Source organism: Scophthalmus maximus, chromosome 4 (assembly GCF_022379125.1).
Source record: "Scophthalmus maximus strain ysfricsl-2021 chromosome 4, ASM2237912v1, whole genome shotgun sequence".
NCBI classification, from domain to species: domain Eukaryota; kingdom Metazoa; phylum Chordata; class Actinopteri; order Pleuronectiformes; family Scophthalmidae; genus Scophthalmus; species Scophthalmus maximus.
In genome coordinates, this window is record NC_061518.1 from 5,204,263 (window position 1) to 5,231,913 (window position 27,651).

General features: G+C 43.0%; 1 protein-coding gene across 5 annotated transcripts; it reads right to left on the reverse strand.

The window, feature by feature from the left end:
• Positions 1-128: 128 nt before the first annotated feature.
• On the reverse strand, positions 129-26,748 carry gramd2aa (GRAM domain containing 2Aa). 5 transcript variants are annotated; one of them, XM_035628887.2, is made up of 13 exons: positions 23,922-24,210; positions 17,428-17,474; positions 16,781-16,885; positions 11,857-11,914; positions 9,952-10,279; positions 8,522-8,625; positions 7,911-8,009; positions 6,473-6,544; positions 6,323-6,379; positions 5,079-5,256; positions 2,998-3,091; positions 2,096-2,200; positions 129-1,127 (listed from the first exon to the last, which is right to left on the reverse strand). In XM_035628887.2, coding segments are annotated over exons 2-13 (1,206 nt in total). In that variant the 5' UTR covers positions 17,430-17,474; positions 23,922-24,210; the 3' UTR covers positions 129-1,123. The 5 variants fall into 5 exon arrangements, with proteins under 5 accessions (XP_035484780.1, XP_035484779.1, XP_035484778.1 ...); XM_035628886.2 differs by lacking the exons at positions 17,428-17,474; positions 23,922-24,210 and adding an exon at positions 26,398-26,748 and having other exon boundaries at positions 2,058-2,200; XM_035628885.2 differs by lacking the exons at positions 17,428-17,474; positions 23,922-24,210 and adding an exon at positions 26,398-26,747.
• Between the last annotated feature and the right edge of the window lie 903 nt (positions 26,749-27,651).

Here is a 27,651-nt window from a genome sequence, read left to right on the forward strand (position 1 = left end):
TAAAAAAATCCACTGTGCCGTTGGGAATCAGGCCTTTTCACTGCGGTCCCGTACGAAGTGCCAATATGACAGGAAAGAGCATCAGATGGAAAGATAAATAAATAAATGAATAAACGCCACAAGCATCGTTTTTTTCTCGTCTACATTTTGTTGCCAATTTAATTCACAGAGATTTCCGCACAACTAGTCTAGAACTACGTTTCTCCCAATCTTCGTGATATCAGTATGTCGATATCACATCCTGAACACTCCGGTCCTCGCTGCAACACTCTTGAGTCTTCGGCGACTTCATTTGAAATGTATAAAACAACAAACACCCCGTGCACTCCGTCCATACAGCAGATTAGCACAACTAAAAACAAAAAATGTTGCAAGTCGTCCAAACCATCTCATTCACTTTACAGTTAACACCCACAGGCGGTGTCATTGTCAGGACTTGACTTCCTTCCATAAATACTTTAAAAACATGACATCTGAGTACCTATTAACGAGCAGAAAATAGATCTAAATGCTTAATAGAGTTACATACATTTGAAATAACGTGGACATATTTTTAAAAAGTGCATCATCGCAGCTAGTCGTTTGTTTTTTTGTTGCCTCCCTACTGAGGGCGAAGGCAAGATCCCACCAGAAAGAGAAACTTTTGATTTAAGTCCACTCGTCAGATTACGTCGCATAATAAGTGATGAGACGCGACTTTTCCTTTTCAAGTAATTAATGTGTTGAATTATCTCTTACCATCCTCCCCTCTCGCCCCCCCGTCACTGCCTCTGCACCGCTGCACTGTCCCTACGTCAGGATCTCTTTACCCTGGAGGAATCCTAAGGATGAGGATGAGAGGTCTGTGGGAGGGACGGGCCATGGCAGACAGTCCATATCTAAAGTAAAAACCTACTTTATAATCAAAAATAAATAAGACATAGTCCGTTTTGCATAGTCTGGAAGTGATCACTGAATGAAAGTCAGTCGGCGCGGTGGGAAGGTCCGTCAGGTGCCCGGAGTCGGACAGATGTTGCCGGTGGGGGGGGCTGGTCCTGGATCTGTGCAGGACGGCGTCAACAACTCCGAGCATGGGAAGAGTTAAAGAGCAGCAAATCCAGAGGGTCACAGCGGAGAGCAGTGGTTACCTGGACGAGGAGAACGCATGATTTCATACATTTTATCCATAGAGCAATTTTACAGCTAAAGGACAAAGTGCATTGCATGTGAAAGAGAGTAGAATTGAGAAAAAAAACAAAAAACCAAACATGAATCCCCTCCTATGGGACATGCACATTTAGGAACATGACAGCATCAACAGCACTGAGCTTATACATATATGAAAATGGACGAGCAAGTATAATATTTTTTTTAAAAATAGATACAATGAAATAAAACAAATATAATAGTGGGATTGCATGTGGCTACAAGGACGAAATGCTCAATAAAACATATGAAATTAATTTAAGGAATTAGCAAGGTACAATGCAGTTATACAAGATTATCTTATTTGAAGTGAATATGCATTGTATTTCTATAAAATTATAGAAAAGCCCTTGAATACAAAAATGTTAAAAAAAAACTACTACTTAGATTAATGAGAAAAATAAATTAAATAGATTGGAAATAATTAATTAAAAACACCATGATATGGAACACTTTATGATTAGAATGGAGTGTAAATCAATACCATAAATAGCTGATTTAATTTTTTTCAGCCTTACAAAAGCCAATACTGTCCCTGCAGAATCAGCAGGATATCTGACTAACTCAAATCTCCTAACTTGGGGGCATGAACAACAATTTAGCTTCAGCCAGAAGCCTCTATATGACAAATATGTCATATGCTGCAAAAACACTGACGTATTAAAAGTAATAACAGTGTTCTAAAATTCTAAAATACAAAATACCATATAATAACACAATATAATAAACATAACTCCACTTTTTACGAATTCAACCACGTTTGTTTCACACTTTTTGGTTTATTTTGTCTAAATCTCATTCTCTTTCATGTTCACAGGTCCTTTATCGTTTTATTTATCTTCAAATAAAACAAAAAATCTGATGTTTCTCACATCATAGAGCAGTGAGGGTGTATCTGATGCCGTGTTACCTCTCCCTCAGGGGCAGGTTTGGGTTACCGAGGAAGGACAGCTGCTGCTCCAGGCTGCACACCCGAAAGGCCAAGTAGCACGAAGACAGGATGAGGAGAATTATTCTGAAGAAAGAAAAAGGAGGAGGAGACGCACAGATGAGTTACAAGTGTCAGGATTATTATTATTATCATGACTTTTGAATCCTCCTGTTGTGGAGGAGGACAGCTGCAATGTCTCCTGATGAACACCGGGAGGCAATGTTTGACTCTCTGTCCTTGAACAACCTATAACACAACCCCCCATATATATATTGTTTAAAACAATGAGCTTAAAAGATGCACTTATTGTGAAAACTGGAGAAAAAATCAAGTCTGCATTATTTTAAAAATCATTTTTATTCATAAACCTGCACTCTAATATCTCATACTGACATTGTTTGTTTGTTTGAAATTCACTTGAGAGTCAATATACTGTATATGAATCCTTTTTATCTTTATTACATGCATTAGTTATTTTATTTTCAGCATAAATGTATAAAGAGTTTTCATTGCAGTTTATATGGATAATAATCTGTGACAAGGGGGGGGGGGGGGGGGGGGGGTCCAGTGCTCTCTCAAGGTCCTCAGGGTGAAGGACGTTCACCCCCCGCTATGCACGAGGGCAGATCGGGAGCATGTTGCTCACTCGTACAAATTATTTCACACATTTTAATAGAAACTTTATCTAAAAATACTAACTAAAAAAGACGTTTTAATATCTCTCATCCTGTGTCCAGTCTGAATCGCCCTCTGTTTATATGTCCATGTCAATGTGTGTGTGTGTGTGTGTGTGCGTGTGTGTGTGTGTGCAGTTGTGCGTCAGCTGCTGGAGGAGGTGAAGGTGGTGTTGTTGGAGTCAGTGTGACCCGCTGTACACTCACAGCAGGGTGAAGAACTTGAGCAGCTGGTACTCCATCTGGCCCAGCTCTGCCACCGGCTCCGACAGAAGACCTCTGTCGGTCTGCAGCGCTCGCTCTGCAACGCACGCACGCGCACACACACACACACGCACACACACACACTGACATGAAACCATTAACTGCACTCGACTCGACGACATGACATGTTTCCCTCTTTGACGGCGCTCGCCCGCCTGTTATCTGTGCACCTGGACACATTTGGCCTCAAGCGCTCACGCACAGCTCACGTACAGTTAACGGAGTGACAACGTGCACTTTGGAGCCCAGAAACCAATCGGCCTCATCGGTAACGATGCTCCAAAGGGGGAAAGCGTCTTGTGTTTGTTCACACACATATGAAATACTGGGGGCTGCAGTTACATCACATTAGTTGACACTGTGAAGTGTCAGAGAGCGAAGCTGCTGCTTTTCTTGAGAGTGTCACGGGGCAGAGTAATAAAGTGCAGCGATCGAGGAATCCTATGTTGCTTCCGATGTTTTTATTTTCATTTTTCAACAATTACATTAATCGCCAACTATTCTGATATTTGATATATGATATTTGATATATCGCTTAAGTAGTTTTTTTCTAAAAAAAAAAGAGAGAGAAAAAAACAAACAAAATTCAACTTCTTTAATGTGAATCTTTTCTGGTTTCTTTGCTTCTCTCTGACAGCAAACTGAATATCTTTGGTTAGCGGACGAAAACAAAACATCATCTTGAGGTTTGGAAAACACGATTTTCACCGTTTCAGGACATTTAATGGACCAAACAAATCAATCGGGAAAATAGTCGACATATTAATCATGAAAGTAGCCGTTGGTTGCAGCCCTGTAGACCCCTGACGATCACTTTATAACCCCATATGTCCATTACTATTGCCTGCTAACTGACACATGCATTGCTTCTTTTTGCAGGTTCTATTTGTCTGTGATGTAAAATCCCTCAACATTACTTCCTTGTTTCCTCTCCTCATGTGAGCTGTGATGATCATGTACACGAGCCAAGGCATCGATGCAGGCTTGCGTTGAGAAATGAGCTAAAGCCCGTCGGCGTCCATCTGTTAAACTGTCCTCAGACAACTTTGACAGCAGACATTGTTTGTGATAATCTCTACTTAATCTGCATCCGCCCAAAGCTTTTTAATACAAGCCCACTCATGATTTAATCTCCATTTGAAAGCTCAACGTGTGGTTGCGTAAGAGAGTCGTTTCCAGTCTCTGTTCTTTTCCACAGACAAAATTCTAATGAACTGGAACATAGAAAAAAACACAAACATATGTGTTTAAGCATCTGCAGATTTTAATATATCTATGTCCATATCTCTGACTATAAACATTATTTTATGACGACTGACTACGTATTTTAATCTAATACAAACTGTTACTTATTACTTCCTATGGAACTCTTCATGGATTACCAGTTCCTGATTGGTCACAAAATATTTATACCCTTGAATATACTCAGACAACATATTTTTATTGATTTTGAATCCATATTATCTTTGATAATTGTCTTATTTCTTCTGTTCTTTAGACTGTATTGAGAAAACATGTGATTTTACCTTGAAAATAAACATATCTACTTACATTTTTGCGAACGAAAAAACAAATGTGGGCAAATATTTTTCTCTGACTATTGACTTTTGCTTAAAACCTTCCAGGGCATCGATACCCAGTTGAAAACTATGAGTATCAACAAATAACAACTGCCATAACTCAAAATATTTCACAGTGAGGTTTTATATTTAATCCATTTGGGATTTTTTTCATAAAATCTATAATTGTACTCTCATGATGCCAGCGCTTTCTGTACAGCGTAAACCAGGAGAGATAAACACAAAACCGATTATGACTTTGAAATTATTTTGGGGTGGAGATTGATTTGCCTCATAATAGACAGAAGTCACACCAATAACTTATCAGCTGAACTATATGCGACCTTCATCCAGTCAGCTCCAACAAGAAGCTTAAAGAGTGTGGCCTCGGATGAAGCCTTGAACTTTGGATCCGTGCAACGACACTGCATCTTCATAACATACAGCAGTAGATAGTTATATCACCTTCCTGCAGCTGCTCCGGTTTGAAGGGTGTGTCCGCGGCGCTCAGGCTGCTGGTGGAGTTTCCCAGGAGGTCAGGAAGGGAGGAGGACACGGACACCACCGAGGGTTTCCTTCTCCACTTTAACACTGATGGGAATTCGTTAACCACCGGGAACTCGTCTGTCGCTGGGAACTCGTCCTGCGGCACAGAGGGAAGAGGAGAGAGCGCGTTGGAGAGATGGGGATCCAAACCAGGGGGCGTGGCTACGGGTGTACATCACTAATGTGGTATACCGAGAGGAAAATTAAAACACAGAACTAATGTGAATCTGCTCATTATAGTGTACATAACTGTTACGTGACTGAGGCTGTCATCTCACGTGGGAGTCTAACGTCGGACCTATTTTGCGACACTTACATAGTGGTTATAATCATTTTACTGATTCATAAATACATTTAAATTTGATTAGTACTAAAGTACTAGTAGTATCGATAGAATGACTGATTAATAAAAGTTGCAGGCCATTGATTGAAACAACGCATCCTGGGAATGGCAGTTTTGGTGTGTGTTTTTCTTTTAATAATAGTGCAGTAATCTATCAATATTGATGTCTCACTTTCCAATAGGGATTAGTAAAGCTGTATAAAATCTTCATCATAAATCTATTGCACAATTTCAATTTCTTTAGCTTTTTCTATCCTGTGTGGTTTTGCCTTACTCTTACTTTTGCACTATTTAGAATTTATTAATTGTATATATTACATATCCTATTTTCTGTTTGTACTGTTGCACCGTGGGTCCGAGACCAACGGTTTTTCAATTCCTCTGTATGTCCGGAACGACACTGCAGGAATTGACAATACAGTTGACTTGACTTTACGCTGGCAATATGAACAAACAGCCTTTTTTCTTTGAATAACCTCAGTACAGATGAAAGCGCGACCAAAGACGAGCACGTCAACAGAACCTAAATTATTCCGTTAACACAGAAGCTGTCCTGTCCCGTGGCCCGCGGCGGCTACACGCGCACAAGGTGACTCCTCGGAGCTCCTCGATAGCATCTCGCCGACTCGGGGGGGGGAATGATTCACTTCCAGGCTGCAACAGAATGATCTATTGATCCGGTCCGTAGGAGAAGGCCCTCGGGTCGGAGGTAGTTGTGGGTGAGAGTTCCACCCAAACTTTCTTTTTCAATTCTATGACTTTTCTCATGGTTTTTGTGAAAAGGCCTCTTTCTGTTAGAGACAGACGTTTTTTCACTGACCAGCGACAAAGTCGGCTCCTCCATGAACTGCTTCAGGCTCAGACTCTTCCCGTTGACCTGGAGAGGGGGGGGGGGGGGGAGAAAATCAGCTGTTTAAAGGACGCGCACGCCACTTTTTTATCTAATCCGAATGTGTCTGCCTCCTCTGACCTGTAGGTGTGTGCAGATCCTGCGAAGCACATCGTACACGCTGTCTCTCGATAGCAAAGATACAAATACATACTGTGGAAACAAAAAAGAGAGAGAACCGGGGATGTAAGACGCATGTTGACGTGGACGAAATATCTTTGAACTATTCTGAATTTACCATTACACACAAAGTTTTCACCGCTTGTTCAGACGGAGTGATTCTCTCCCATCTATAGCATCAATTAAATGAAAACCATATTCTCCTCATATCAGTAAATTGACAATTACATGGATATTGTTATTATCTTTATGCAGCGTCGTGAAGTGCTTTTCGCCTAGCAACCACTTCCGCCAACATCAACCTCATTTAAAGGGGTTGCTCGGCGAATAACACTTCAAAACCTTTAATCCGCTGAACAAAGAGGATATTTCTCTAATCTCATTTCTCTTCCAGCTCATTCTTTCTTGCAAATGTTATGAATGACAGGTCAGTGACGGCTTACACAAATATATCCCTCTGACCTGGATAAACATGTTTTCTAAAAGAAAGAAAGTACTTTATGAATTTATTTACGAACATTTCATATGCTGTGTTTTCTTTATCACTTGTTTTTGTCCACGTGTCAGTTGATTAACAGTTTAAGTTTTTTGTACCTTTTACCTCATAAACTCGACGACCACGCCCATTCGTTTTTCAAACACATGCTGCACAGTTTATTGTGAGCATGGTTGTGTAATGTACATTACATAATCATGCTCACAATAAACTATGCGGGGATATTTGTCCTTGTGGGGTATGAATCATCGCCTCATGTTTCACCTTTCACAGTTAAACGTGATTCTTTGTTGGGAAGTTGACAAGGTGGAATACGCATGTACAGTACGGCATATTTGCGCATATACGAGTTTATAGTACAGTATACGAGTGTCGGAGGAGCACTAAAAAATATGTGCTTTGTGATTCCCAAAATTCTGAGTAGCTGAAATGTCTGCGCTTCAACCATAGACTGTACATAAAGATGGACGACGTGTCTCCTTTTCCCCCTGTTGCACAAATATGAAGCCAAAATATCCCAGATGCGGGTGATGTCACCTGGAGTGGAGCTTCAGTATCAAGGTCCCGCCGCTACACACACTCGACCCATCGCGAATCGGGTCTCAGCTAATTCAAACCTAACGCATCAGAAACATGAACACTTGAACGTACGTCACGGTGATTATAACGACCTAGAAGGACAGAAACAGTAGTTTTAAGTTTGGTCCAAGTCCCATCGACGAACTAATGGAGGGGGAGGAGTTTATGACCTGTACGGCAGTCGACCACCAGGGGGCGATCCAGGTGATTAAGTTTTACTTGTTTTTGTCCGTCACACCTCGCCCCGAAAATAAATACCGACCGCGCTCTGCTGATCAGCGCGAGAATTTATTAATGCGCAGTGGCCGCGGTGGAAGTGTTTACCTTCTGGCCGGTGTCTGTGGTGATAGCCAAGCCGTTGGGCACGAGGCCCGCGGTTTTGTGCTTCTTCACCAGCCTCACAGAAGCCACGGGGATTGCCACCTACGGAGAGGAGTGAACAAAAATAACGGTCAGGAGGAGGAGACACCGCTTCGGAGGGAGCAAACTTGAAGGCAAGAAGGTGAGAGGAACGACACGTTCGGAACATTTGAGCAAATGGTCGACAGGGAAGACGGACACCGGAGTGCAGGCGGGGAAAAGCCCCGGAGGTAAAATCGGCGGAGGACATGAAACGTGTCTTATTTCAGTCAGAATGTGAGGAATGCGGGCCGAGTAAGCAGCTTACTGTCAGCGAGATGTCAGGAGGGGTTTCGGTTTCAAGGAAATGAGGGGAAAGGAACAATTCACAGCATATCAAAGAGAAAATCACGTAGCGTGTTGAGGTCAAAGGTTCGCGTTCCCGGTACACAACGAGAGAGAGGGAGAATTAAGAGTGTGCGGCACCGAGAGTCCGTCCACGCTCCCGTCAGCTTGTCAGAATGTGACGGACGGGGAGTCACTTGGTTCACGTCAGTCATTCTGAGTTTATCGAGCCGTCCGTCAGTCACTCGCACCTTGATGTCTTTGCCGAAGAGGTTGGCATAGAAGCATAGCCAGTTTCTGGAAATATAGAGCCGGCCCTGCAGAAGGATATCTCTGAGAAGAGCACAGGAGTACACTGAGAACAGACGGGGGGGCGGGGACGGGGGGACACAGACAATTAATTTCAGTAAGTTGCAAATAACAGATTATGGTTAGCCAGGTTGAACTGTGCAAACAGAGGAGTTGATGTGCAGAAGAAGTTGGTCATGCTGAAAAGTGTAAGTGTTTTCTGAGCTTCACCAGTGGGCGGACATGAAGCAAGAAGAATCAAAGTGTCCAAATCAAATCAAAAGTTTAATAAAAGCCATAATAAGGTTTGTTCATTATGGCTGTTTGTATACGAATGGAGTATGAATTTGAGCCCGACCGATATTATCGGCCAACTGATTTGAGCTTTTAAATGTAAATTTACGTTTACATTTTATGTCAAATAAATGTTTGTTTATAAGTTCTATGTATTTGGTTGTATTCATATTTTCAATTCATAGATACTTATGATGAAGTTCATGGTTAAGCAAAAATATCAAGCCTCAATTCCATGTCTTTGTCATTAAAGTTTGATAACGACATGTTAGAATGTAGGCCGAAGTATCGGTATTGGGAATCTTGTTAGAATGTAGGCCGAAGTATCGGTATTGGGAATCTTGTACTCCCAAATATCAATATCGGTATCGGCTCCCAAAAATCCATATCGGTCGGGCTCTAGTATGAATATTGTTAAATATACCAATACATAAATATATTGAACTGCACTCACTGTAACATGACACAATCGTCATCCCCTTCATGTTAACAAACACTGGCGTATCAGAAACAACAACAATCAAATGTAATTATGTACAGTAGCTACCATCATGTCAGCATTGGATCACATTTGCGTGCCACTAATAGGTTAATCAATCAGTATTTACACTGTCAGAAAATTGTTCAAATGCACATATTTTTCCAGAAACAGAACATTCAAAATAATCCAAACATCCAAAGACACTGTAAATTCTTAATCATAAAAAACAGAAAAGCAGTTAATCGCCGCAACTGTAAAGCTGAAACATTTTTTTGATGATTAATCAACTATCAAAATTGGCTGTGATTTATTTATGTCAATGACCAACAGATCAGCCCAATAATCATTTCAGCTCACATTGATAGATTATGAACATTATCAACAACAACAACAACAACAACAACAACAAAAACTAATATTCAGTAAAATGCTCCAAAAGCAAACAGGCTGGGAGGAATGGAAAAATAGAAACTGTTGAAATGCATAACAGGCAAAAGACTGAAATTAAAATTAGCAAGTTGACTGGTGAAGCAGATGCTGCAGTGCAACACCCACCCACACACACACACACACACACGCATGCTCGTAAAGTTTTCCTGGAGGTAAGGAGGACAGTACCTTTCATGAGTATCTCATCCTTGGGCACACACTGGAACAGTTTGTGGTACTGCGAGTTGTACTTGCTGACAGTCTGTGCAGAGGGACAGGGCAGAGTCATGAGCAGCTCCTTGGCGGACCGGCCTGCCTGCACGGCGCCAGCACCAGCACCGCCGGCCACTCCGCCGCCGCCGCCGCCGCCACCGGCCACTCCCACGCCGCTCGCCGCCGACACCACCCTCTCCCTCAACGGACGCGAGCTCTGCACCAGGCTCAGCACGTTGGCGCCGTACACACACACACACTCGCGCACATCCAAGGCCTGGAGCAGGCTGCTGCAAGACACACACTGTTCCCCCTGTCGCCGGTCAGTACGGGACGGAGGTGGAGGACCGCCTCGCTGCAACTACCTCTAAGTCTACGTGCACACACACACGCACACACACACACACACACACGCACACACAGCTGGCTCTAATGCACACACTCACACACACGCAGTACACTAACACAGGGTTACACTAGCAATGCCTCAGTTCAGAGTCAGCGAGCTCTTCCTCAGGAACTACAAGGCTCTCTTTCTCCGTCTCAGATACACCTCCGGTGACTCTACACTTTGCAGCACCCGGCTGACGCCCTCCCTCTCCTTCTCCCTCCTCTGCACACACACACACACACACACACACACACACACACACTCTCTCTCTGCCGTTCATCATTCAGAGCTGCAGAAAAGAAAAACAACCCTACTCTGACACCCACAGGTACTCCTCACTGTCCTCGGTTGAAATCCTTCTCTCCCTCTCTGCCTCCCTCCACATGTCAGGTTCTCACTCTGTCTGCAGTGTCACATTCTGCTCGCTTTCTGAAAAAAGAAAACCGCACGTTTATATTCCTCGCTGAACACACAAGCGGTCTCACTCATTCCCCGCTCTCCTCCCTCACCTCCCGTCCTCCATACCTCTGGCCCCCGCTCCTCCGTCCCGCGCCCGTATCTCATCTAGCTTTCCTCTCCTTCAACTCACGTCCGCTCAGGTTTGCCGTTGCCTGCCGTACCCTGTTTCTGTCTTTCTATTAATAGCCGGTGCCGGAGCAGCTCCCGTCCTCCGTGAGAGGGAGCTTACAGTGGGTTACAGTAAAGCAGAAGGCCAGAGATGATGTTGACCAGTGCTGTATAAACATTTGCTAAAAGAATTAATTAGTGAGAGATGATAGCGGACGGCTGCTCCGCGGCGCGATTATATTGCATCCTCTCGATCGTGACGCTGTTCGTGTTTGTGGCTAACGTCAAGGTTGACACTTTGAGGACACTTGGCGGGACTCCGGCAAACAAGGAATTATTATTACTTCAGTATAAAGTGACTAGTGATGATGCATGAGAAAATTATTGATTAAAATATGAGGTTAATCCACAGGGAACGTGTGTATATGGGAGAGTATGATCTCCTCTATGAGACGAGACAGCAGTGAATTGGTTAAAGGTCCTCGTTGAGCTATTGTCTATGAGAAAATTTGTTTTCAAATTCAGCTTTTATAAGTCGAGTCTGAAAGGTTACAGATAATAGAGCTTGAGAAGTCTCACATTAGTGTGGAAATATTCAGTGATTCATTTTTTACAATTTTATTATGGACGCATGTTAGTCTTGTTTGCATGGTTCTATATATGATTTCCAAAATCCAAATCAACAAATGAAATATTTGTCAGATTCTCAGTTAGATTTCGGCATCCACAAGCTTTTTGTCGGCCTGTGCATCCAATTGTTTTGACAGTTTGAAAAATGATTGCAGAATATTTGTGAGAGAGGGAAGGCGACGTTTTAACAGGCGCTGCCACTTTTATTGTAGATTAAACATTTAGATTATAACGAATACAAATGCTCCAGTGACAGACACGGAGAGAGAGAGAGAGAGAGAGAGCAGACTCACCGAGCCCCTGTAACACTTCTTCACATCCTCATAGGACAGGTCCTCGATCAGCTGGAACCTGAGGTGACAGGAAACATACACTTCATACAGTGCGGTGAATTCACCTCTCAACAATGATAATTCTGCTGTGCGCAAGATATGCGATGCCTCTACCAGTCTTGACAGTGTGCAAGGGGGGAAAAAAATCTTTAAAAACAAAGTATATTCATACATGGTAAAGAAAAATGCTCTTATTCACATTTTTGAACGTAGAATAATGCCTTCATCTGGCCTGAAGGAGGAAGAAGAATAAACAGTTCCTGGCAGCATAACAGACGGTGGTTAGCGTGTGTGCATGTGTACAATGTGCGTGTATTTGTGTGTGTGTGTGTGTGTGTGTGTGTGTGTGTACGCTGCATGGAAATCCCAGCTGGGTCAAAGCTTCCACATGACGAGTTAATCATCATTGTGTGCACGACTGCAGGGTGATGGAGGCTGTCACGCAAACAACCTAGTCAAAGATAAATATTGTTTAAATACAAATGGTGACCATGCCAGGAGAGCGTCTGTGTTGTCCGGATGTCACAGCACAATACTCATACAATACTATCTATCTATCTAATGCATGCAGAGCTTTCCTAAAGATGAAATACAGTGTAATCCGGCCCCTTTGAAGGGAAATCCCATTGAAACGAACTGCTGTCACAGTTAAGATGCTTTGAAGAAGACACGTAACCGTGACAACAGACAGAGTCTGAAAGGCGAGAGGTGTCTGGAGGATTCATCTCTGACACATGCACACTTCCCTTTCTTCCTGTATCTCTCCGCGAGTGCCAGGTGATTGACAGTGAGCAGAGCAGAGGACGGCGTAATGCGACACCGATGTGGAAAACACTCCCGCTCGAGGAGATGCTGATAAAAACAGAACAGCACCGCGGCTCCGTGTGCGCTGGAGTGTGCCATCTCGCCGTGTGGAAGCCACTTTTTCATTGATAGAGAGAAAGATTTAACAGGAAGTCCAACAGGAATAATGTAAAGGAGACAGGAGACTTAGCCCTCATCCTACAAGCCTTTCTTTTAAATCTTGCAATGATAAAAAAAAGTGGAAACGTAGTGTTTGAAAATACGATGAAAGCAGCCAAAATATGAATGGGCTAATGGTCGGATATATATTTGACCTTATCATACTTATCACTTTAAATCCCAACTCTCTCACTCAACTTAGAAGTTCATTGGAAACAGCTTGCACACAACACTTTTAGTTAAGCCCAGCACAGTAACATTAAAGTTATGAATTTAAAAAAAAAATATGCTTGGCATAACTCTGGTGGACAGCGTTCTACTTTACTTCTATACAACTACTCCACTTTATTTCAGAGATATGTTGAGTTTTAATTCCACTACATTTATCTGACGGTTAAAGTTAGTGGTTATTTCTCAGGTCATTATGTAATGAATGAAACATATTGTATATTTTGTGATCAATATAAGTACCAAGAAGTACCTTTACCCATGTGAGATTTTCAATGCAGGATTTCACTTGCAATAAAGGGTATATATATATATATATATATATATATATATATATATATATATATATATATATATATATATATATATATATACCCTTTATTGCACTAGCACCAGCATCTCAGAACAAAACGAATGCCTCATCGGCCACTCCTCCTGCTTTGTGTTCTCAGCAAGGTGGCGCCTATACAATCTGTAGGTGTTGCAAAGCCCAGTGAGAGCGGCCCCTAAAGACACACACCCACACACACACACACACACACACACACACACACACACACACACACACACACCCACACACACACACACACACACACACACACACACACACATTCAGGAGCACAACTGAGTTTGTACCCTCTAATCCTAAAGTCTAATCCAGTTGTTGCTGTCTGGGTGGTAGGAGCTGCGAGAAGATGGAAATACTCTTAAACTTTGTCGACTGTTGTTGTCTTTGTCTTCATCTTTCATGAAAACAATACAAATACCAAAGTATGAAAAAAGTTAACGCAGCTGAATAAAGTTGCCATTGAATATGTAAAAAAACGAAACACAATTCGGCGAGCCAGCAGATTTTGGAAAAATTGATCCGTGGCGTCGGTGTCATTATGATAATATATATATAACAGCACCACATTTGTATTCTCCATGAACAGTGTCCTTTACTGTGTACAGCAAGGTGCCACCTCACTGTTGACTTTATAGCAGCGGGACCGTCCGTGTCCCTGCTCTGATGACAGAATGTCCCCGGGGCGCGAGGATAGCATGACCTCTGTCCCCAAGCGGCACTTTCCACATCACTATAATTATGTTAAGTGAAGTGCTGATGTGTCAGAGCACAAGACAAACGGTCAGCGTTAATTTAAGCCTTCGAGTGTAAAGACAGACACGATGAATGATGAGTCTACTTTGCGCCCGTCGAGAATGAGGAATCATCATCTATCATCTGAAATCACATTCTTCTGAAACGGAGACTCGTAGTGAACTCATCAGGTGACACCATTTCTATTTGCACAATATCAAGTCATGTGAGGCAATATATATGTAAAAAAAAAAATTGCAAAACAAGGAAAAGAAACCATCCATAACCAACGTAAATAACAGCAGAATTCATGTAATTGAGTCGTTCTTCTAACATGAGGTTAGTTCATGTCGCTCGTCGTCCGCGTACAAATTCTTCACCCGTCTCTGTTTCTCCCTGCCGGAGAAGACGTCCCCATGTGACCATGTTATGAACAATAGTGCATGTGTGCCGCTCTTCCCGCCTGCTGGTTGCTGCCTATAAATAGGATCCACAGAAGTTCTGCATTCCCAGGCGGACAGGGGAGAGCGATTATTAAAAACACAGGGCGGCTCTGCGGGGACCGACCGGCTTTCCAGTCCTCGCTCTCCCCTCTCCATCCGTCTCTCTCTTTCACGCGAGATCCAGGTCTCACTCGCTACCGCTGTTGCGTGCAAGGTAAGTGCGTGAAGGAAACTGTTTTGGGCCGCAGCGAGGTAAAGCATTTTGAATTTTTTTTTACGAGGGCTATAAACAAGGTCACACGGGGATGATGCGTGGGGAAGTGATGAACAGTTGCCAAAGACACAACGGTGAAGTCTGGGCTTCGCCGAAGTGTTTTCCTTAAGTTGATTCTTGATGTTTATTCAGAGGGTTTGGAATTAATTCACAGGCCCAAGAGGAATCGTTGGTATAGAAACAGAAACAAAAAGATGTCGGGTTTTCCGGGAGGCTTGGTGGACTGCGGGTCGCATCTTGAACCTATCCGAGTCGTGGATATATAATAAGGGTATAATAAGCCATAATAACCTCAAAATCCACACATAATCCGCAGTTTTATCCCCACTGAGATTTAGGAAATTTAATTTTACCTGTCAGATTATACCTCTTATGAGCAAAGCAAAAAAACGTGTTTTATTCAACGAGAGCGGGGGTTTGTGTTTCCGTCTATACGTATACGCATGCACCTCGTCCATGGTATCTCTGTGCCCTTGGCTGCGAGGCCGAAAAGTGAAACTAATTACTGGCTGAAAGAATCCTAAATTGAGTTCTAAATTAGAAAGCGAACACCTCCCATCGGTGTGGATGGCGAAGCAGCGGACTTCCTGGCAGTGACATAACTGGAGGAGGAGAAAAACTGGGACTGAGGGAGGGGGACGGACTCGCGGTGAGAGAATGAGAAGGACAGAGATGAGGAGAGAAGAAGGAGAAGACTCCTTCTCAAGTTCATATAACGGAGTTCTCATTTAAAAAAGACTTAAACTACAGAGCTTTCTTTCCACAGGTTTCTCCGGACAAACCCTGACTCAAATGACGTCTAGTGGGAATAGTGGTTTTGGTAAACCCACAGGAAATTATAACTCTTGAACTCAAGCCTTTAAGCCTCATTCTCTTTCTAACTCATGCTCGAGTCTGAGCCTCTCTGATTAATGTCTATACGCGGCTGCTTCTAATAAAACCACTGTGACACCTGCACACAACCTGCCCTGCACCAGGCAGCAGATCGGGTTAAATAGAGTAAATGGGAGTTGGTCGAGGAGAGCAAATATCAGACTAACGCTCATCACTCGGCCAGAGACGTGATTCAGAATCAGTTGTTTATGATGATGCTCTGCATGTGGTCGATATGTAAACGGCCAGTCGTCTGCTAACTCGTAATCCACAACATCTACACACACACACACACAGCCGTGATATGTGGCGATTTGTGTGTGTGTCTCTACGCGCTTCATGGCCCAGTAGCCAGAAATCGGTGATTTCACGTTAAATAAATATTCACAACTGGGAACATTGCATGAAGCACCAGAGGACTGCTGAGGTGTGTTAAAAGGGATTTAAATACATACACACACCGCTCGTGGCGTGACTGACATGTGCATTAAGCTCTCAAGTCCCTCCCACTCACTGGCTCTTCTCTTCCAACACACACACTGCCCCTTTGCCAAATCCCATCCTAGGACAGATTCCCATGGATTACACTGCTCCTGCCGTGAATCCTTTTTATATAACACACGCGCATTCTGTCTGCAGACAAACACACACACACACACATTGCGCATATGAATATGTCGCGCAAAAATATGATGACCGTTGACTTTTTTACCAAAAAAGCACATATTTTTCTCCCCGGGGCTTTTGGGGGGGAAATGAAAAAATAAAACATCCTTTGTAAATCTCGGTTTGCGGTCTTGTTTTTGAGCGTGTGTGTGTTTGCGCGAACATTTGACCATTGTTTGACATCAAATACGGCTGAAATAAAAGCACAAAATTTGTGCTGTGAAAATAAATCTCCCTGGGCTGTAACTCATGACCATGTACAGGATACAGATGGCGTGTGGTGGGGGGGGGGGGACAGCCTGGAATGACAAGCAAGTGTTGCAGAGCGGCATGTGTGTGTGTGTGTGTGAGATTTGCCTGAAGTGTCCGTGTGCGTCGTCGTCCTTGCAGGGGTCCAGGTCCTGAGTCGAGAGCAGGCCCGTTTCTTCGCTCGGCTCCTGCTGCTCAGTCATGCTCCTGGCCCTGAAAACACAAACACACGGCTCGATGTTAACAGCGGGCACCTCTCCGCTGGACTTTCATGTGCACACACACACACACACACACACACACAAAAAAAAATCATGTTTGTGTTTGTTTCCAGGTTTGGCTCCAAAATAGAGCTCTGGCCCCATAAAAGTTTATGGGTCAAACAGGTGGACTCTGTCTTCTGAAGATCAACACGGGCGGCGGTGATGCAACATTCAAAGTCTGATTCTGCTGGTTTATACAAAATTTAAAATAAAAAAAAAATACAGCAAAATAAAGCTGTGCTTGTGCTCGTGTGCATGGGGTCAGCATCAACCCAGATGTCCACAAAGAAACAGAGCCCCCTCACTGGGTTGTGCAGATGGCTGACCTGAAGTGCTGCTGCGATCGGACGCAAACATTTTAAAAGAAAGAAAACACGTTTGGCACTTCACACATTTTTTCTGAAAATGAACGAAACCCAGAGGAAGAAGAGGGAGACCCACGATGTGACCATGAATTGTGTACGGTGAGATGTTTCCACAGCGGACACTCACATGTCTTCGCGTGGCCGACACTCAGGGGAGAACAGCAACACGACTCACTAAAAGGAGAAAGCCTCGGTGAAGTAGTAGTAGTAGTAGATACTTTATTTATCCCCAGGGGAAATTCAGGCATCCGGCAGCATTTACAAACGTACATACATTAAACATACATCAATCCTGCATAAAATAAAAATACAAAATTAAATTAAATATTAAACTAACTATAAATAAATAAAAACTAGCTCATTACTACAGTAACTCTGATGGCCAGGGGGACGAAAAGAGTTTTTCAGTCTGTTGGTTTTTGTTGAAGGAATGACTCATCTGACAGAGCTCGCAGGGAACCGGACCGCAGCTCGGCCGTCTGCGGCTCTGACGGATAACGTGGGCCCGGGTCGTGTCAGTGGCTTGTTGACGCTGGGTGTTGGTTTTTTTTCGCAGACAGTTCAAAACGGCAGCAAATGGCTTCTTGTGGGAGGGGAGAACAAACCTCCATCTACAATGAGACCTTAAAAGCGTCGGGGGAATAAAACCCCCGCAAATGGGATGTCGACCAGGTGACCTCTGTGTTTGATGTGGGCCGACCCCCGCGTGAACTCGAGTAGCCCTGAACACGCTCCCTGCGTCATGATTTGAATGCATTTTACACTGGATGTAATTTGACAAATTAAAAATGGACACTGTTGCCATTTTTACACAGTGTTATTGATATTATTCCTTTCAACCATTTTTATTGCCCATCACTTTTATCCATAGCCTACTGTTGACTATTTCAACAGTTTTTATCCTTTGCTGTTAATATTTCAGTTGTTAATCCATAAGTTTTAAGTAACATTTGTCTTTTACTGCTGAACTGCACTTTGTCAACTTATTACCCAACACTTTCAACTGAGTCAAATATAATCTTGCTTTCAGCTAACATGGAGCTAACTGATGTGCTATTATCCTGTTAGCTAACGATTTTTACTGTAACATTTAACACGTTTAAATATGATTTTGCTTTCAGTTAACGGAATTTATAGCTAACAGACTGACCGTTATCATGTTAGCTAACAATTTTTACTATTACATTTAGCTATTTTAAATATGTTTTTGCTTTCAGCTAACAAAACTTATAGCTAACAGACTGACTGTTATCCTTGTTAGCTAACAATTTTTACTGTTACTTTTAATAATCCTAAGTAGCATTTTGCTTTCAGCTAACATGTAGCTAACTGATCCACTGTTATCATGTTAGCTAACAATTTTAACTGTTACTTTTAACTATGTAAAATGGGATTTTGCTTTCAGCTAAAAACAATTGTAGCTAACTCATAAACTACTGTATTAGCATAACTGTTAGCCTACTATTTTAACTGTTTACCCATTAGCCTACTGACCATGTCAACTAATCTGTTGCATTTAGCTAACGAGCTAGTTAAGCTGCTTAAGTGCTTTGACCTATATCAAGTTTATCATTTGCTTAATGTCAATGATTTGTCCATTTGTTTTTGTGCTGTGTGATATAGTTTTTATTGTTTATTGTCAGTAAACCATAGAGAGTTGGTTAACTAAATATTTCAACAATTCATTATACTTAGCTACATGCTACTATGCAGTGATAATAAAAATATCTATATCATTACTTTCAGCTGACATTAACTTTTTGGGGTTCTTTAGGCGACTTTTATTAGTCTACTTTCTAACTTGCTATATTTATACCACACTTTGAACTTTTGTCTATCGACTGTATGGTAACCTAACTATTTCAACCGTCCATTAGTTAGCTAACTGCTCGACTGTTGATTCATTACTTTTGGCTGAAATTGAACATGGCAACTGTTTTACTTTCATCTTTCTACCCAATACGGAATTGAAATGTTTAGTTCAACCGTGGCCAATTAACCGTTACAGAAATGAATTACAGCTAACAGTTCCGCTCATTTATTTATAAACCATTCAATCTCCTCTATTTACTGGTTTATTGTTTTTCAAATGATCTCATTTGCATTTTGCAACTGATGTATGTAGCTATACCATATGATCAGCCTATCATAGCTGATAGTTTACTCATATACCGAGATCAGCATCGAACACATTTGTAACCCTGTTTCCCTGTTTATTTTCTTCCTTATAGGTGGATATGTTTTAAATCAGTCCTAAATTACATATTCAGACGAGCCACACTTTCCTGTTGCCCCCCTGACAACTGCAGACGTACCCCTACAGTGTATACCCCTGGTTGGGAGTCGCTGATCAAATTGACGACTAAGGAGAAAAAGCTGGGATTAGCCTCTAAATGTTGGCGGCAGTGTTGTCGTTCAGGCCTCTTACGGCACGAGTACCGGGAAAGGTTTTAAACCCTCTCTTATGTCACTTCTTCCTCTCAACTGCACAACAAGTGTTTCTTTCTTTTTAAAATGCACTCACAAACGCACGCACGCACGCACGCACGCACGCACGCACGCACGCACGCACGCACGCACGCACGCACGCACGCACGCACGCACGCACGCACGCACGCACGCACGCACGCACGCACGCACGCACGCACGCACGCACGCACGCACGCACGCACACACACACACACACACACACACACACACACACACACACACACACACACACACACACACACACACACACACACACACACACACACACACACACACACACACACACACACACACACACACACACACACACACACACACACACACACACACACACACACACACACACACACACACACACACACACACACACACACACACACACACACACACACACACACACACACACACACACACCGGCCCTGTGCCATATTTTCCTCCGGGAGAGGGGAAGTCGTTACCACCTGCTCCGGTATAATTACAGGTGCTGATGGAAACCGGCTCCTGCCTGCACTTTCCAGTGTATTATCTCTAATTGGCCAGAAGCTTTACGTCAGCCGCTGACCTGTTCAAACAACAGGGACTTCCTGGTGCTGCGGGTTTACATGTGACTGGTTATCTGTGATCACAGAGAGGTCTGAGTGGGAGATGAAGGGCCTGTTGTGGCAGACAAGGAAGGTGTTTGTGGAGTCTTTTTCACCTTAAGCCAGAGGTTAACGCATTCGAGAGCGGTATCTGGTTCCAGATGTGGGCCTGGGGGGCGAAACGAAAGCTTGTGCTGCTGCAGTTCAGTTGGAATAAAAACGGTTGGGTTGGATTATTGTAGTAAGGTTACGTGGATCAGTGGCTGAGGATTTAAAGAAAAAAACAATATTTCTTAGAATTGTAATTACACTCATTCACCTACACACACCACAACCCGTAATTTACTGTCAGTATATTATTGTCTACACTCTTGAAGCCCGGATTGAAGGAGTAAGCCCGAGACGAAACCCCGACAAGTTTCTAAGGTAAACAAGAGGTGAGATTTTCACACTGCTGCCAAAAAATCACACCCAAGGAGCAGCGAGATGAGCTCCTTCGCAGTGTTGATGGACAACCCACCTCATTTGCTGGTTGTTCCTGTTTCTGTTCGGCAATTTTTGATTTGATCGTAACACGTGTTACAAAGCTTCTCTGAGGGGAAGAGGCTTGTTAGATTACGCGGCCTATGGGCAAATGGATTGACACACACGGGGGGGGGGGGGGGGGGCAATCTTGCCAAGATGTGCACCCACTTCCTGGTTAAAAGAAATAACTACCTGTGGGAAGCTTGGGATGTAACAAACCAAAATGGCTGCACAAAGATGGAAATTCCTTTTCCTCCCACTTCGTGGAGACATGAGCTCAGGCCGGATGTTGCAATGTGCACCGTGTGAGCACAAACACCAATTTTTGTATTACAACACAAAAGGTCATTTTGTTGAACCACAGAATGTGTGTTGAAAGTTCCCTGGAATGGCCAGACCAATTTGCATTTTGCAAATGGCTCTGGGACCCCTCAGTTCATTTTCAATTCCCCAGAGGTGATGTCAACGGCCGCGGAGCAGAGCGACCGCCGATCGGACCGACACAACGTGCGATGCCGTGCAGGGGGCCTGTTGTTTGTTCTTCTTTATAAATGATGTACACATTATTCCACTCGCAGCTCCAGTCTGTCAGGTTAAATAGACTTCTCCACGTCAGCGGCAGCCACCTTGGTTGTTAGTGAAAATCGGATTAAACTTGTCCCATCTTAGATTCTTGTCTGTGATTAGTTCCTGATGGAAACATGTCGGAATGAGAGAGAGAGTGAATAAAACTGAGCTCGCACATTGGTCTGGTGTCCGGGTCTCAAATGAACTGCCCCTGACTTAACTTTTCAACATTGGCGATATCTGCAAGTGCCAGCGGCCACTCCGCCCTCCGTGTCCTCCGACGCGTCTGGAGAAAAAAACGCCTTGTGCCGTCACGAGACGTCCTCCAATCCAATAGACCGTAATCTCGTTAGCCCCCGGGATTGTTGCTGAAGAATCGCCGCACTCTCTCGCTCCTGCACCGCCACCGAGGCGCTGGTGTCGCCGAGGCCTAGGGTCAAGGCCACGCTTCACGTTTCACTCGTGAGTTTTGAACGTGATGCCTCTTCACTTTGTGCGCAGCACCGAAAAGCCTCTCACAGGTGCTCTCGTGAGAGGATCCAGACAGAGATAAACCTGGAACTTAATGACACGTTAGAAAAAATGCAGATGAGTCGAGGTCAGTGCCAGCCAGTGGCTTCGCTTTGTGCAGGACCGTCAAGTCTACACACCCTAGAGAGAGTCGGCACAAAGACTGTAGACACGCTCGGTTTACAGTGAGAGATTGTTGAAGGGAAGGTTGTGACTCGTCTAGATAGCGGAGGGGGTGTTAGTCGTATTAGGAGAGGACAATAAAGTCGCCTGCCGTCTTAGGTGAAGTCCACAACCGTGCGCAGCATAAAACTTTGACAGTCTGCTTTTAGATTTCGTAGAAACACATTTGACACCTTTGTGGCATCACTTGGCACCATGACGATTTCATTTGTCTTCCCGTAGAGCTGGTCGCCCCTGGGGGTTTTCCTCCTTTTTTTTTTTGCCTATCACCTCTACTTGTTCTCTCACGGACACAGAGAGTCCATGAAACTACAACAGAAGCTGTTGGACTCCGCTTGAGGTGTGCTCTGCTTGAGACCTCCTGAAATAACCGGCCCCATTGTGCGACTGCCTCAAAACAGCCTTTGATGACAGATGTGTTTTTTTAACGCCAAACACAAGGCACCGAATGTTCTCCTTTACCCGAGAGAGAGAGAGAGAGAGAGAGAGAGAGAGAGAGAGAGAGAGAGAGAGAGAGAGAGAGGGAGAGAGCGACTGCATGGAGCACATTCACTTCTGTTGAGCGTGGAGGATTTCAGGGGGGAAAGGGAAAATGAATAGTTTTGTATAACGCCATGTTTTCTTGTTGTGTGTTGTGTTATTATTACTATATTATTAGTGTCATTAAGACACAAAACATAAAGTCTGACATTTTCTAAACTATATTAACAGTGTATAGGAAGCAGAAGGCCATATATCACTTAACTTTAGCAATGTCACAGACTATCATGTCCTTTAGTCTCATCGCTGTCGAAAGGAAAAACTGGGCAAGTCATTTTATTTTACTCCTTTACACATGACTACATGTTTACTGCTCCTGAAATGTATATGCATCTGTAGTACTTGTCTTTATGAATTGGCCTTGTATCATAAAAAGCAGAAACCGGAGTCAAGTTCACGGAGATCAGTCGGGTTGAGCTCGGGCACAGGAGCGATTCTTCAAGATAAAAGCGCAGAATGATTCGATTACAGTGCAACAAGGGGCGACACAGAAAATGATGAAGGCGTTGAGTCACAGTTCACACACGATCAAATGGCTAATTGGAGAATTCTGGGGACAGAAGAAAAATATCACGGCAACATTTGGTTTCAATGTGTTTCTGGTGGATCTGCATGGACCATCAGATATTACACACTTATTAAAATGACCTTGAGAAAGACCAGGTATGACATGTCAGGTTAAAATGTCACTTGTATAATAACATTATCGGAGTATAATTAGTGTTAGTATCATTTTGTGTTTAACTCCTGTCTTTACAGAATTTTTGTGTCTCTCCTGGTAAAGCTTTGATCAAAAATATTTTTTTCTTTATCGATTTATGAAATAATTTACTTTAAAAAAAAAATTGTTCTGAGCCCGATGAGATAATACTATCTGTAATAATCTGTAATAATTTGTGAAACCCAAAGAAGTTTACTTTAAAAATATTTAAAAAAAAACATTGACATTGGGTGAAGCTGAAAATGGTGGTTGCTGGTTGGTTAAGCAAAATTGGTGCTTATTACTTTTATTACAGTTGATTGACTTAATTGATAAATTGGCAAATTCATCCTGCTCAGTTTACTAGACATAATTACCCAGTGATTTATAATAACATATATATTCTCAGCCTGTTCTGGTCAGCGATAACCAAATTTCGTCCCTCGTGCTTTTATTGTGAAATCCACAGCGGAAGCGCGTCTCTTCCTCGCCGCAGTAGCTTGACCAGCGGGTGACGTCTCCTACCTGTAACGCACAAGCTGTCGCGACTTTTTGTTCCGCACTTTCGTCGCTTTGTGGCCCCGCGGGTCTCCTCAGGTCCGAGCGGCATTCCTCGGTGGGACCATTTTATAATCCACGACAAACAAGATGAATACAAATAAATGAAATCAAGCTCCGGTCGGGAACAGGAACATTGACGCCGAAGCGGAGAGAGAGACAGAGAGAGGGAGAGAGAGAGAGAGAGAGAGAGAGAGAGAGAGAGAGAGAGAGAGAGTCTGCAGCCTCCTCACGCGTGTCCGGCGGCAGTGGGAGGTGGGGAGAGTTTTACCTTCAGCCCAGTGTGTGTGTGTGTGTGTGTGTGTGTGTGTGTTTACCCTGCTGCCACGGGATTAAACTGCCGCTATTTTCTTCCCACAGTCTCCCAGAATAACCCGAGGAGCGATCATCCAATCACGTGCCCAATAATAACCGGAAGCGAGGCCGAGTGTAGTTTGGTCTTTCTTTTATTTGGTCCTTTTAATTGTGAACAACACTGCTCAATATGACTTGATTGTACATATTTGAATGCCTTTCTAATAAGTCTCAGAATTTTTGTAAATCATCTTGTTGACAGTGTGGAAACAAGAACAAACTAAAATGTATTAATATTTGCAGTGATTAATATAGTACATTTAAGTACTGTACTTGAGTTACAATACTGGAGTATTTAAACGTCTACTCAACTACGATTGATGTGATGATTTATTCAATTCAATTCAATTTTATTTGTATATCGCCAAATCGCCTCAAGCACTTTAAGGTCAATATCAACATCAATAATATCAATGTCAATAATCCCACAATGAGCAGCACTTGGCGACTGCGGAGGAGAAAAAACTCCATTTTAACAGGAAGAAATTTATGATCATTACAATCATGTTACATATTACATTCATTTTGCTGATGATTAAACATTACAATCATAGATTTTTTTGGACTCATATCATAGGCAGCAGCATTAAGGCACTTGCCTAAGAGCCCACACTTAGGATTTTATGCCCTTGAACTGTGAACTTCTGTACCAGAGTCAGTGGTGTTACCCACTAAGATATACCAGCTGTTAAGCAGCTTCTACTACTACTACCACTGCTACTACTATGCAGATTAATATCTTCCTTTAATGTGTTGCATTGTTAAAAAAAGAAACCAGTGGTTCTCGACCTTTTTAAGTTTGTGACGTCTCACAAGAAATTCCTCCACTGTCAGACTTTTTACAACACTATATGAACATGACAGCTTTTCTTATACTTATAACTTTATTAATTAAGATTTTACATTGAATATGTCTATCGTGTTTCCCAAACCCCAAGATGATGTTTTGTTTTGTCCACTCACCCGAAATGAGATAATTTTGACTTTTTTTTCTCCATAAAAACTACTCTAATCGATTATCAAAAGGGTTGGAGATTAATTTAGTAGTCGATTATTAATGGATCAACTGTTGCAGCTTGAATATTTAATATTCAATAATATTAGAGAAAAGTCCAGAGAAGGAAAGAAAGATTTGTCAAGCAAGACTAGTTTTTATTCTTTCCTCTCCAATCTCGTGACGCTTTGCATTTTAATTTTTTGTGTCCAAAGTAGGAACCACTGATATAAAAATATCTAATAAGCGTATATATAAAATAGTTCAGAGGACCTCCAAAAGAGCTTATTGACTGCTGGATCTTGTTGGCAGAGAATTGAATGATAAACACAGTCAATTTCTAGTTGACTGTGTTGACTAAGTAGTAGGTTAATATTACATAAAATATGAAAAATGTTGTTATATTGAGAGGAGAGATTTGGGGGGTTGTCAGTCAAAGCGTCTCTGATGAAGAAAAGACATGATGTTTGATGTGTAAAAATGTTGTAACTGCCTCTAATGAACAATACAACGAAAAAAATTCACCAATCACACACTGATGCTTTACTCGGTGGGTCAAATGCCAATCGGCAGCATTCGTCCCCGAGTCCAGAGGCAGTCGAAGAGACCAAGTCGGAGAAATCCTCCTGACATGAAAACGTCCCGACACACGCAGATGACACGCGGCCGCCGCCTGACGTGCTCACTCAGCACAAACGCACCTCTGCGATGCAAATTTCATCCCTTCACTCGCTCGTCCTCCGTCCGTCTCTCATTTTTATGAGTTTGTGTTACGTAGTATTTTGGCCCCGCTCCCACATGATTGACACCCAGAAGCAGAAAAACACTTCACATCACTCAATAACTGCTGTATGTGATATAATGAGTATATTTGCAAATTTCCAATTTTTGCATCTATTTTTTCCACATTTGTAGACACGGAATAGGCGTCTTCCTGGTGTTTTAAGTGTGACCCAGTCCTCGTTCCAACGCTCCTTGTTTAAACACCCCCCCCCCCCCCCCCCCTGCTCTAACCTGGATCCACCTGGTCAGTGTGTGTCACGCCCGCCCCCCCAGAGACCCAGCAGCTCCCTGCCGCGTGTGCTGTGGACTGACCTGGCTCTGCCGGCTGCTATCCTCTGGCTGCAGGTACCATGGGGCTGGCGGGAGGAGTGGGGCAGCTGGTGGTATCTGTCCAGGCCGGGGGCCTCGTCGGCGGGCAGGGCCTTAGGGCTGGCTGCGTAGATAGTGCATCCCATGAACACCCCCTGGAAGTCGACCTCAGCGTCCCTCGGCGAGCGGATGAGAGCCGTCCTCAGACGTATCCTGCTCCTCTCTCCGAGCGGCCTGTCCCGTGCTGATGCCAGCCAGCTGCTCTGTGGGACAAAAGCCACTGGCTCAGCACTTTGCTATCTTAACCCCTCCTTCCTGCTCGATCCATCCTCCAGCCAACCTCTCCCTCTGCCTCCCTCCCTCCCTCCCTCCCTCCCTCCCTCCCTCGGCAGAGCCCAGAGCAGGGAGGATAATCAGATTTCACATTTACACTCGACAAAATCATCCCCGGCGTAATCACTGATGTTGCATTATGCTAATGCACAGAGCACATCCTCAGTTCAGCAGCATCGGGGCCAGTTCAAAATAAAACCCAACTGCCTGACGCAGATAAAGTTCTAGGACAGTGTAAAGTGATGAACTGCTCACAGCTGCTCCAACACAACAACTACTACACAACATAACAATATATATTTCTATCCATCGCTGATTCAAATGGTCATGAATACTCCCCACAGCTCTCCAGTTATTCAAGGTAATCCTTAAACTGCTTCCTTTGTCTGATCAACAGTCTGGAACTCAATTATTACATATTCACTTTCAAGTTATATTGAGGTTTTTCTTTTATTTTAAAGCAGCAAAGCCTCAGATTTGCGTCTAGTTAGTAAATCTTTGGCAATTCTTTTATGCAGGATTTTTGATTTAAAGTCCCCCCTGGACATATTGCAACACATAATTATACACATATACATATATATATATACTACAATATTATACAATACTCACCTTTAAGAAAAAATTCTGCTTAGAATTTAAAATCAAAAATCATTCAAAGAATTTTCCCCACAGCTCTCCAGTTATTCAAGGTAATCCTTAAACTGCTTCCTTTGTCTGATCAACAGTCTGGAACTCAATTATTACATATTCACTTTCAAGTTATATTGAGGTTTTTCTTTTATTTTAAAGCAGCAAAGCCTCAGATTTGCGTCTAGTTAGTAAATCTTTGGCAATTCTTTTATGCAGGATTTTTGATTTAAAGTCCCCCCTGGACATATTGCAACACATAATTATACACATATACATATATATATATACTAC